This window comes from Oryctolagus cuniculus, chromosome 9 (genome assembly GCF_051225735.1).
Source record: "Oryctolagus cuniculus isolate XC-2025 breed Fujian yellow rabbit chromosome 9, ASM5122573v1, whole genome shotgun sequence".
NCBI classification, from domain to species: domain Eukaryota; kingdom Metazoa; phylum Chordata; class Mammalia; order Lagomorpha; family Leporidae; genus Oryctolagus; species Oryctolagus cuniculus.
Window position 1 is genome coordinate 115,991,248 of NC_142875.1, and position 13,091 is coordinate 116,004,338.

The 13,091-nt window shown below is 37.0% G+C and overlaps 1 protein-coding gene across 4 annotated transcripts in view; it reads left to right on the plus strand.

Moving 5' to 3' along the window:
- The first annotated feature begins 415 nt into the window (after positions 1 to 415).
- The window catches only part of PIK3C2G (phosphatidylinositol-4-phosphate 3-kinase catalytic subunit type 2 gamma), a 403,205-nt gene continuing 390,529 nt past the window's right edge, over positions 416 to 13,091 (plus strand). For all 4 annotated transcript variants that reach the window (XM_017343356.4, XM_089303889.1, XM_051850300.3 and 1 more), the window contains exons 1-3: positions 416 to 1,174; positions 5,350 to 5,432; positions 9,023 to 9,180. In XM_017343356.4, the coding sequence (XP_017198845.3) occupies positions 497 to 1,174; positions 5,350 to 5,432; positions 9,023 to 9,180 (919 nt within the window). In that variant the 5' untranslated portion in view covers positions 416 to 496. The remainder of the gene's footprint in view (positions 1,175 to 5,349; positions 5,433 to 9,022; positions 9,181 to 13,091) is intronic.

A 13,091-nucleotide genomic window follows, 5' to 3' on the forward strand; every position in this document is an offset into this window, starting at 1 on the left:
TTCCCTCCTTTATGCCCTCTCAAATAAATTTAAAGAGGGAGAGATTGAGTCTTTAACATGTTAAATGCTTACAAATGATTGAATATAGAGGGAAATATTGACATTATAGGCAAGAAGGTACTCAATAGGTAAAGGAGTCCAAAGGGAAATTTTGTCTTTGGACATATTTATGAAACCCTCATCACAATTGAAATGGACTTATTTTTCTACCACAGGAATTTCATGAATCTATCCAAAGTCAATACTACCCTTAGGCTTATAATGAAGTGATCCCTGACAGAGTTTCATAGCACCCAAGGAATTATATCATTTGCCAAGGAAAAATTTCAAAACACTTGTTTGAATTTATTTTGCATATTTTTGCAGTATTCTTTATATCTAATTAAATATTTTTTGCCTTTTATACTTTTTCTAGGAAAACTTCTATCATCTTTTATAATACCATCAAGGAGGTATTTGGAGCAGAGTCAACCTGCTCAGTTACATGAAATAAAGAATGGCATATTGTTGGCAAACAGATCTAAATCCCGATGGATCACACGAAGACCAGCATAAACACAAAGGATTTCATTCTGTGAATCAAACCCTTTCCTCTGGCCAAGTCAGTCTGGGATTTGATCAGCTAGTAGATGACATAAGCAGTAAAATTCCCCTCTATGAGAAAGAAATGGGAGAAAACAACTTTAGTGGGCTCAGTGCACCAAACTGGAACTCAAAAAGGCATCCGTTAGATGAAACCCACCAAATTCCTTTGAATGAATTCACTTCTAACTGCCCAGAGCTCTCTTGGCATCAAGGTACAAAAGCACGAGTGATAGGTTTTAGTCCTTCTGTGCTACCAAGCTCTCAGCAGATGAACAAAGAAAGCTCCTGGGGATACCCTGTTAGACAATATCATGGAGCCGAAGATTCCAGATTCAATATTTTCACCCCATTTTCCACTTGTGTGGGTAAAATTAATCCACAGGCGGAAATGGAAAATGAAAATCCTAACTACTATTTGAAATTCAAAAGTACCATTCCTCCTCTACATCCATCCTTCTCACCTGACTTCATGCCAGGAGAAAAGAATAAAAGAAGCGGACGTGTGAACATTGTGGGCCCTTCCCTGATGCTCCTTGAAGGTTCTTTTCCACCAAGGACTTTGGAGAACACACGGCCAAAGAACATAGAGGTGCGTGTTCTGTAAGTGGTCTTAAACATAGGAATCTGGAAGAATCATTCAGGAATGTACTGCATTAATTTGATAATGAGGAAAACTAACCTTACATTGGGAAATCTGTTAACATTACTTTGAAAAAATCATTTATTTTTACAAATTCCATATTTTGGACTATTTTTCTAAAAAAATAAAATATATTTTTAAATATTCTCTTTAAAGTTCCAGGTTTATCAAAACTAAGAAGTTATAGGACTTATATCTTACTGGATAAATATCATAGTGGGAGGCAGAGCTAGTAGTGTTTCTTGTTCTTACTGTGTTAGTCACACACACAAATACAAATACTCTGTATTTGTATACTCAATATTTATATTTTGAGTCATACTACAATGATTTAAAATTTTTTGTCATTATCAGTGGCAAAAATGTCCCTTTACTCAGAGATCCCTAAAATATACAATTGGCAAGCAACTTCCATTCGAATATTGAAAGAACAAGAAATTACATAATCATGTACAACTTATACTAATGGTTTCATAAGTAGCTTTCCAATCATTTTAGTATCCATCCAAATTTCCTACACAGTATTTGAAGATTTCTTTACTTATAATATCTAGACAGAGTAAAAAGTAAAACCAGGAAACCAGCAAAAAAGGAAAACATTATTGGAACTGTAAATTATAAGGGAATGTAAAGGCATTCTTCATATATTCAGTAATTATCAAATCATTACAATGTATTTTCATACGCTGTGCAGAATGGATGCAAAGTGGAAAGACATGATACCTGAATTCAGCAACATCATCTTGCTCAAAATAATACAGAAACAGTGGCAACACAGTAAAATAACAGATGGGGTGAGTGCATCGGAGAAGCAGCAGCTCATTCTACCTGATGCACTTGCAAAAGAGAAAACATCTCAAATTACCTGAATTTAAAATAAATAAATCTTAGGGGCCTCTGATTCTGATCACAACATTGTAACAAGTATTAAACGCCCCCCCACTGCTGACAGTAACTAAAAAGTTAAGTAAAATGCATGAAGCAGCTAACTCCATGCACTGAGCAAAAGGCAGTCAAGAATACTGATCCTTGAAAATGCTGATCCTTGAGAACTGTGAACATCCTGGTTTCTGTCTCAGGGCAGTTTACTGTTGCCCTGCAGACTGATGGAGCCCAACTCTAGCACAGTGCCACTGAGCTGAGGAGGCAGAGCCTGCAATTCCAGGTGATGAAAGCAGCTGATCTTTGTACAGCAAAAAAATGAAGAAGAAGAAGGAATTTAATGAGTTGGGGTGAGAAACATTTAGGGATTTACTGCCCATTCTCAACCCAGAATTAGGATGTGCTTATAAGGTTTAGCAGTCATGGTCAGCTTTTGGCTGAAAATTGGATAGTGATTATGTTCACTACAAAGTGGAAGCCATATAGTGTGCAGGTGTTATAGCCAAGCAAGAGAAGAGAAATAACTGGACCCTCATGCAGTCAAATTAGATCCCAGGAAGCCATCTCTTAATAATAAAATTCATAATTTAAACTGAATGCTATGGTAACCAAAGTAGATGTGGCTCAACAATAAATAAAAACAAGGCTGACAAGACGACGAAATTTCTAATTACCACACGTTATTTTTTTAAAAAAAAGCAGCAACTCAATTCATAATGTGCCATCTATGATGGCTAACATATACCAACAAAGGATAGATATGTAAAAAAGTAGGGAATTTTGACCCACAATCCAGTTAATAATCCAGTCAATGGAAAGCGATTCAGTCAACAATGCTGTTGGAATTAACTACCTAGGATTTTAAACTTGTTATTACAGGTTAGCTTGAGTAGGTAAAGAAAAAGATATTCATAATGAGTAGTCCAATGAGAATCTCAGCTGGAAATTAGAAAGTATGAAAAACAAACAAAAACACACGTCATTTCTAGTATTGAAAACATAGTATCTGGAATGAAAAAAATTCACTGGGTGTTTTAATCAACAGATAGGAACATTGAGTAAACTTTGATAGACATCTGGCCAAAGCAAAATAATAGCATGTTCATGTGGATATAAAATTACATGATAAAAATACCATGTAGTGTAAGAGAAAGAAAATGTTTTTTTGCTATTCTTTAATTTTAAGTGCCATAGTACAGTATTATCTCTAAGTATACTGATATCTATTAAGGTTGCATACTATAATTTCTAGATCCAGCGCATCCAGTAAGATACAACATGAAGAAAATTTGAGAGGAATTAAAAGAAATAGTGAAAATCAAGTAAAATTAAAAAGCCAGGAGAAATAGAATGAAATAAAGAGAAAAATAGAAACAAATATAAATATGGTGGTTTTAAATCTAAATTCCATAAATATTAAATGTGAATAAAGTAAACATTCTAAATAAAAGGGAGATGTAGACAAAATACTTAATGAATACTCAACCACTGTCTAAAAGAAACAAAATTAAGAAACAAAGGGCCGGCGCCGCGGCTCAACAGGCTAATCCTCTGCCTAGCGGCGCCGGCACACCAGGTTCTAGTCCCGGTCAGGGCGCCGGATTCTGTCCCAGTTGTCCCTCTTCCAGGCCAGCTCTCTGCTGTGGCCCAGGAGTGCAGTGGAGGATGGCCCAAGTGCTTGGGCCCTGCACCCCATGGGAGACCAGGAGAAGCACCTGGCTCCTGCCTTCGGATCAGCGCGGTGCGCCGGCCGCAGCACGCCAGCCGCGGCGGCCATTGGAGGGTGAACCAATGGCAAAGGAAGACCTTTCTCTCTCTCTCTCTCTCTCTCTCTCTCTCACTGTCCACTCTGCCTGTCAAAAAAAAAAAAAAAAAAAGGGATAGGTAGATTGAAATAAAATAAATAAAATCTTTCATAATCATCTCCAAAAAGAAAGCTAGTGTGGCTATTTGATATCAGATAAAGTAGTGTTCAAGACAAAGAATTATTAGGATAAAAATGGCTCATTTGGTAATCATAAAAGGGTCAATCAGGTGAGACAAGAAATTTAATGTATATGTACACAGTAACAGAGCTCTAAAATAAATAAAGCAAAAATGATTTCTTTAAAAACAAATCACACATTGCTCTCTTGACAGAATTATTTATGCATATGGCTGCATCATCACTTATGTATAAAAGTCAATAGTTTCCTTTATAATACCCAAAAGCTCAGAACAATGCAAATATCCTGCAAAAAGAAAATAAGTAAACAAATTTTGGGGTAGTCCTATAATAGAATACTATTAACTCATAAAAATGAACTATTGACAAGAGGGAATGCCAAAATATCTTGGAAAATAGAATTAATAAGTAATATTCATTTTCCTTGAAATTTACTCTTCTTATATATGTCTAAATGGAAAAATTTTAAAAATATAAATCACTTAAGTGGAAGAAGCCAGAAACATAAAAGCACATGCACACAATATATGGTGACAGAAATCTGAATAATAGTTACCAAATAGAGTGCACATAGACAAAAAGAGATGCCCAAGATCATTCTAAAATGAAAAAAAGTTTCAAGTGGGTAATTGATATAACTGGATATATTCTTTATAACTCAAATTATTTAGTTAATGTCTATATATTTCCTCAACAGTCGAGACAAGGGCTGTTGAAATTCATCACAACGCAGAGTGTCAATTTCACTCCTATACATTACCTTTTATGTACTCTATTAGTTACCACTGGTTAAGGAGAACATATGGTATTTGTCTTTTTGGTGTTATACTTTTCACTAAACATAACGTTTTTCAATTGCATCCATTTTGTTGCGAAAGATAAAATTTCATGACTGTTGAAGAACAATTTTTTTGAACTCTGTGTATTGTTAATTTTATATATATGAAGTTAATTGAAAATAGATCTTAGTGAAAAATAAGAATGGGAATAGGAGAAGGAAGAGGAAAAAGGGTGGGAGTGCAGGCAGGAGGGAGGGTAAGGTGGGATGAATCACTATGTTCCTAGATTTGTATATATGAAATGCATAGAATTTGTATACCTTAAGGAAAAGGTTTCTAGGTAAAAATGAATGAATGAAATATATATTTTTCTATATGCAATTCTTATTTCAATTTAAAAATCTAAAAGTATTTTTAAAAGCAAATGAAACTTTAAAATAGTATTAAAATAACAGAATTGTAATCATTTTTGCTCTGTATCAAACTGTATTAATGTAGCATATTTTCAAAAATTTAAGTCAATAGGTTGTTCCATTCGGTTGGCTGAAGTGCCTCAAGGGAGTAATAAAAGTCTAGCTTCTTTTTGTGACAAAGTAAATAGGTAAGTATTGCTATTTCATCACTTTGAAGTTCTTGTGTCTGAATAAATGTGTTTTATATCACTGAATGGATTAATTTTCTGTATAAGGTGCCAAAGTCCTAAAATGTAAACACAGTGAAAAATAGAAATTTTAGACATCCCATTAATCAACTTCTGTTATTATTTTTGCTTATTTAAAACAGATTTTTCCTCTATGAAAATATATTAAGGTTGAATATTTCGTAACTGAAGACCTGCCATGGGGTTTATTGATAGTTTCGTTTGCAGTGACTTTCTCATTTAATGATATAAGTAACTGACTCCATTGGCTCAGTCCTAAAATAGCTCTTGCCTATTGTTTCTACCTGGAATATTTTAATTAAAAGCATTGGAGTGCCTCAAGCTTATCTTGTATGGGTTGCCAAAATAATACAAATACTACAAATATTACAAATACAGGTGTGTTTATGTAGAAATATAAAATCAATTGGGGATATTTACCCCCAAAACACCTTTTTTTGCTAAAGATTAATTTATGCTATAAAGGTAGATGTCTTTTTAAATTTTGATTTTTAAGTTTATTTATTTGAAAAGCAGAGCAACAGAGAGAGGGATAGAGAGCAAGATCTTCCATTCCCTGGTTCACTCCCCAAAAGCCAGCGACAGAATAGTCTAGGCCTGTCCAAAGCCAGTAGCCCAGAACTCCACTGAGATCTCTCACGGGAGTGACAGAGGCAGAAGGCTTTGGGCCATTTTCTGCTGCCTTCCCAGGTATATTGGCGGGAAGTTGAATTTGAAGCTGAGCAGAAAGGACTCAAACCTGTGTTCCAATATGGGATGCTCACGTTGCAAGCAGCAGCTTAACCCTCTATGCCACAAGGCCAGCTCCTCTAGATGTCTTCTTGTAAAGATCAGTTCCTTATTAACAATTAAAATTCATCTAATTGCAGCTCTTCTGTTACTATCACTCCTGAAAAAACTTTGACATTTATGCATTTGCATTTTAATTCTCCTGATTTTATCCTTTTATGGCTGTTATGTTTAATATAAAAATATACATTGATTTACAAGCTTTCTCTCCTTCTTAAATGACACTTGGGGTTAAATATTTGAATCATTTATTTGATCACTAATTTAAAGGCTATTTTCATGTCTAATAATTTGTTTTGCGCAGAAATATTCAAATTAAAAAAAAAAAAACTAACAAAAACAAGGTCCCTGCCTTAAAAAATTGTTAACCATATTGGAAGGTCCAAATGCAATGCATACAGAAATACAAAACAAATCATCTGAAATCCACAAAAGTGTTTCATATTCAATTAATTTCTTGCTCTAGTTAAAAAAATAAAATCTTAGGGCCAGCGCTGTGGTACCGTAGATTAATCCTCCACCTGTGGCGCTGGCATCCCATATAGGCACCAGTTCTAGTCCAGGCTACTGCTCTTCCAGTCCAGCTCTCTGCTGTGGCCTGGGAAAGCAGTAGAAAGATGGCCCAAGTGCTTGGGCCCCTGCACCCATGTGGGAGACCAGGAAGAAACACCTGGCTCCTGGCTTCGGATCAGCGCAGCTCCGGCCATTGAGGCCATTCGGAGAGTGAACCAACATAAGGAAGAGCTTTCTCTCTGTCTCTTTCTCTCTCACTATCTATAGCTCTACCTGTCAAATAAATAAATAAAATCTTTAAATAAAATCTTAAATGGTACTTCAGATATTGAGCCATTTGAATTCCTAAATTGGGGTCTTTAAAGTTATCAATGTTGATTCAGGAATAAGCTCCTCACTGTAACAAAATGACAAGCATTGCTATAAACTTGCCAGTTTAAATCTAAAATGTGGTAATTTCTGCTTCTGAGCATGAGAAATGGCTCTTTTAACACTGTACGATACAACTCTTCAGTACAACTCCACTGGCAGAATGCTTATTATTAGCTCCTCCGGCAACTCTTTTTTTAAAAATATAATTTCATATTCATAGGTGAAATCTTCTGGTGGATGCATCAGTGAGTGACATGAAAATATTTTATGTGATGGTTTGTCAGTAGCTTATGGTGCATTTTCCCAAGCTCACAAATGTCATTTTTCCCTGTGGCATCTTTGAAAAGAACCATGAGAACTAAAAAAATACTACCAAGCCATAATTCCAGAGTAAAAAAGGAAGCTACGTGTTACATCCACACATACTTTTCTTGAATGTTAACAATTATTGACAAATACGCTCATAAAATGATCACATACATACGTGCATAATTATTTTGTATACAAACTATCCATTCAGTGGTAACTTTGAGGATCTAAAATGTCCTGGGTTTTCTTAAGAGGATCAAATTTGATTTGAAAGCCGAGTTTCCTAAGAGAATCTCCAAAATTTCTGGAAGGAAATAATAGAATTGATTTACATATCCAATTACATCTGTTTCTTCTTTTCTTCTTCTTAATATTTAAATTATCATACTTAAATATGTCATTTGCATTCCTTTTACATTCCATTTGCATTCCTTAAAGAGAGGTTTTAAATTTGTTATATGAGAGTCCTAATTGTGGCATACTTTATTACAATGCCAAAGCCAGGAGCCCAGAACTCAGTCTGGGTCTCCCTGTGAAAGGCACAGATGCAGCACCAGAGCCAACACCAGCTGCCTCCCAGGACGCACATCAGCACACAGCTGGAATCAGAAGCAGGGCCAAGACTCACACCCAGGCACTCCAGGATTGGATATGCATATCCCAAGCAGCATCTTAAGCACTGAATCAAATGACAAATGGTTAACCCCATCAAAAGTATTTTAAATAACTATTTGTGAATATCTTTATATCAGAGTCTACATGTAGATATAAAATATGGATCTACAAGGATGGAGCTAATATATAATAATTAACATACTGCATGAACCTATTGATTTACATTCTGAAGTTCTCTTAGATGCCATTTTTTTTCTTTTAATCTTCACAAAAAACATTTAAAGTAAATATTAATAGCCTGTTTGGAGCAAACAAAGAACCTTGTCAAATAACTTACTGCTGGCTATCACATTATGAATCGAAAACAACAAGATCCAGACTCAAGGCTCTGGCTCCAAGTTTAAACTATTTGGGAATTCTTTGATCCCTTTATGTAGTAAACAATTGATTAGAATGTACAAATAATTTTTAAGTTCAATAGTTGTTATAAAATCCAAAGTTTTGTGGAAAATACAAAAATGTAAATAAAATAGGAAAAATGTTTAAAAATTTTGATGAAAATTTAAAAAAAATTTACAGAAGTCTCCAAACCAAGAAGAGGAATTCAGGCATCAAAATAATGTAAGTGTATCAATTGGTGATGTTCAGAGTAAAATCTCTTATTATGGAATGACAAAATGTTCTTAGTTATTTCCAGTGAGTTCTCCTGAGAAGGCCTCCCAGCTCCTTGCACCTGCCTTTGGTAGCCGTAATCTAGCGATCTGGCCAGCTAACTGTACTCTACAACAAGTCAGTTGCTAGTTGTTTTCATGTTTTAAATCTTCTCTATAAAAATACTGTATGAAGTTTCTTACTATTATGCTGTGGGAAATATTTTTAAATTATATATTGCAGCTCTGTTCTAAGTATTTTTTTTCACATACATATTTCAGAATAAGAGACGCTTACCGTGCAGCTGACATTAATTCCAATTCTGGGAAGATCTGGAGCGCTGCTACAGCATTTCCACACCAACTCTTTTCTAACACCAAATTTAAGATAAATATTTTTACTGGTAACTCAATGCAACTACTTCATCTCACAGCACATGGTAAGCATCCTTACAAGTAGAAAAATCTCTGTAAAGCTGGAATCGATATATGGTCTTCAAATCACAGATTGAAATTACTAGAAGAATCATCATTTGCTACTGTTTTGTCCTGATGTGAGATAGGAAAGCAGCTGGGAGACTTAACACTTGAGGGGGAGGGAGAGAGGGATTGTCTTCAAGAACTCTTTTTGCATGGTCAGCCCAGAATACTTTTACTTGCATGCTGTAAAATACTTAATAACAAGTTTTTAACATATTGTAAATAATCTGAACTTTAAAATAATCTAGATAAAGATGATACATTAGCAAAATCAACTTCATTCTAATATACGTGAATTGTGAGGTTTGTGTAGGCACTGATACACAGTCATAGCTCTGTGCACCCCACTCCCACCAGCACGGGCGAACATACTGATTCAGTCTCCTGAGAAATATCTCAGGAATTTGTACACTAGAAAATTCATCTGAGAAATCTTACTTCTCTCAAGTTTTAGAATACTTTTTTACATTTTGAAATATTTATTTTCCCTTTTATTTGAGAGAGAGAGAGAGAGAGAAAGGAAGGAAGGAAGGAAGGAAGGAAGGAAGGAAGGAAGGAAGGAAGGAAGGAAGGGAGAGAGGGAGGGGGAAGGAAGGAAGGGAGGGAGAGAGGGAGGGAGGGTGGGAGGGAAGGGGGCGGGAGGGGGGAGGGAGTCTTCCATCTGCTGGTTCACTCCCCAATTGGCCACAACAGCCAACAGCCGGAGCTGCACCGATCCAAAGCCAGGAGCCAGGAGCCAGGAGCTTCTTTTAGGTCTCCCACATGAGTGCAGGGGCCAACTGGGGAGTGAACCAGCAATGGAAGACCTCTCTCTCTCTGTCTTTGCCTCTTCTTCTCTCTCTGTGTAACTCTGACTTTCAAATAAATAAATAAATAAATCTTTATAAAAAGAATATGAATTCAACAGAGAAATAGCAATGTAATAAAAACACAATAACCAAGCACTTCAAACTCCCTGCGCACCTCTGACCTCATCTCTCTGTGTGACTGCTTCCCGTGCCTCTCTTACTCTCTGCTCATTCAGTTCCTTTGCTTCTCCAAAACACACAGAAAGTCTCACTCTCAAGCATATGTGCTATGTGGTCACCCACCCAAAGACTATTCAGTCTCTGCTGACTCAAATTCCCCATCTCTAAAGGCAAGATGCTGATTTCCTAGACAGAGTCATTGGTGTTGTGTCTGGATCCAATCAGAATGACTTGGGTCTGGGTTGTGTTGACTTCAGTTACTGAAAAAGAGGAAGTAACTGTGAACTAGGGACACCACTTCCATTCTTCCAAGTTACAATAGTCAGTTTCCAACAAATTCGCCCCCCTCCAGCCCTGCTCTCAAAATTTCTTTGTTGTAAAAGCCAAGTCAGAGGCCATGAGAGTTGTAGTGAAGAGATTAGGTCATTTTATTTAATGTAAGAGATTCCAAGTGTCCATGCCATAAAAGGTCTTAAAAGTATATGGAGGAGGATGTAGAAGATGAGAAAAGACACACTTAAGAAAATGAAGTTGGCTGTTACTGTACCGCATGTTAAGCCATTGCTTGGGATAGCTGCATGCCGTATCAGACTGCCTGGTATAGAGTCTTACCTCTGCTTCTGAATCAGCTTCCATCTAATGAGCCTGAAGACAGCAGATGATGACACAAGTACTTGGATCCCTGCCACCTACATGGGAGACCAGTGTGGAGCTCGTGGCTCCTGGTCAATGCCAGACCCAAACCTGACAGTTGCAGACATTTGGGGAGTGAATCAGAGGATGAAAGATCGAATCTCTCTCTGCCTCTCCTGCTCCCTCTGTCACTCTGCCTGTCATGTAAAAACATAAATAAATCTTTAGACAAAGAATAAAAGAAAACATGCAGAGCATCATTAGCCAGTGTTTAGAGAAAAACTGTCCCTCTACCCACACCATTTCAAATAGTAAGGTGGTAAGAGGAGAGAGTTATGAATTAAGTGACAATAGAAGTATTAACAGAAAAAAAACATGGTTTATTTACACATGTACATGGAGTTTTCTCAGTGACAATTTTCTGAATAACAATAACTGAAGATAAAGTTTATGACCCAACTAGTTTGATATTAAAGAGAACGTAAAAAACAATGTGAATAAAGGAATGGAATCAGTGGAAGTTTGAATGGAAATAACCTTGTAAGAAAAGGGGAAATATTTTTAAAGTGGAGGACATTGAATAGATTTAGAAAAGTATGTTTAATGGAGCTGGAACCTAGTGTTGGAAGAAGGATCACAGCTGGAATAAGTGAAATTTAGGAAAACAGGAACACTGTTTAAAGGGGTAGATGAGGAGTAGTAGAATACTTGATCTGATGTATACAGTAGGATAACTAGAGAAGCTCAAGTGAGTTTTAGTCTTTTCAGTAAGGTGGACAACATGGTTAGGACTACAAGAAAGGTTGCATGAAGTGAGAGAGTACAAGAAATTGTTGAATGGATTCTATTAGCTAAAATTAAATCACAGCTATGAAATCTAAAAGAAGACAGAGTTTTTGTTGGTTTCAAAAATGGAGAGAAATTTAAACTTACCGACCCATAATGAATTTAAGGGGAAGACAGTGATTTCAAGTTTAGACATGCTGGATTGTAAGTAATAACGAAATGCCCAAAGAGTGACATGAAGCAGGTAGTCAGAGATATCAAACCAACGCCAGAATAGCACTACCACACAGAAATGGGGTTATGGAGTCTTTCATGTAAACTGGAAAGATAATTGTGACAAGCAATGATTCATGCTCACTCCAAGTAGCATAAGGGATATGGACCCAGAGAAGGGAGAACTAGATTAATTAATGAAGTAGATTCACGCCTTTGGAGATATTTTCGTACTGTCATAGAATGGCCGATTCTCACCTTCTCTTCAAGGCCGTTATGGTCAACAGTTTGCTGTAGCTGTTTTCCTCTAGCTTCAATTCATACCATTTCAGTTGATATTCCCAAATTGGAGTAGGCTTGAAGTGCTCCCTTCTATGTCAAAAGATTTAAACAATCCTTAATTTCCTGGAATCTTTATCATTTGTTTCTCTAACCATTTCTTTAATGGCATCTTGGTCTACCATAAAACCTGCATTTTTAAATCCATCACTGTGAAATTCCTTTTATTACTTGTGGCAGTGATAACACTTGCACTACTTTTTGTTAGCTTTTTGGGTCAAAATTCTTTCCCTCAAAAAGTAAAAGAAGCCATAGAAAAGCGTAAAAATTGCTGACAAAACTGAGACAAAGGTGTCGCTCCCCCTCTTCGTGGAGGAACAACACAGGACCCTGCGCTGTTCTTTTGTCTGCTCGGCCCTCCCCGGGTTTGCTGCTGGTTCTTCCCGGGTTGGCTACCGACCCTTCCACCTCCGTGGAAGGGCGGTTCCCCCTGCCACTTTCCCCACTTCCGCGGGGGAGCGGCACACCGCCGGCCGGCTCTCTCGGGGGCTGCACAGGTGTTCCTTCAGATAGATGTTCCTGGTGCATGGTGTCTCTCTCCTCCTTTATAGTCCTCTTCCACCAATCCCAACTCTGCTACCCACACGCCGAGTACGCTGCTCTCCTCCAATCAGGAGCAGGTCCTGCTGTTTATTGGTTGAACTGGAGGCAGCTGTGTAGAAGCTGTTTCCTCCTCTCCCAGCACCATATTGTGGGAGAGCAGATGCATAGAATAAGTCTTAATTCCAGTAACAGTCTAGTCCGAGTTGCTCCCAGTTGCTCCCCACACAAAGGGAATCTACATTTTGCAGTTGCTATACAAACCCTTGTTGGCCAACGGTCGTCAGTATAGTCCACTACACTTCCTTTGGTTCACTGAAAACTTACAATTACATTCAAAGCAAAGATATCACACAAATTTATCGTCCACATTTATCTGCTGTTTAAAAATT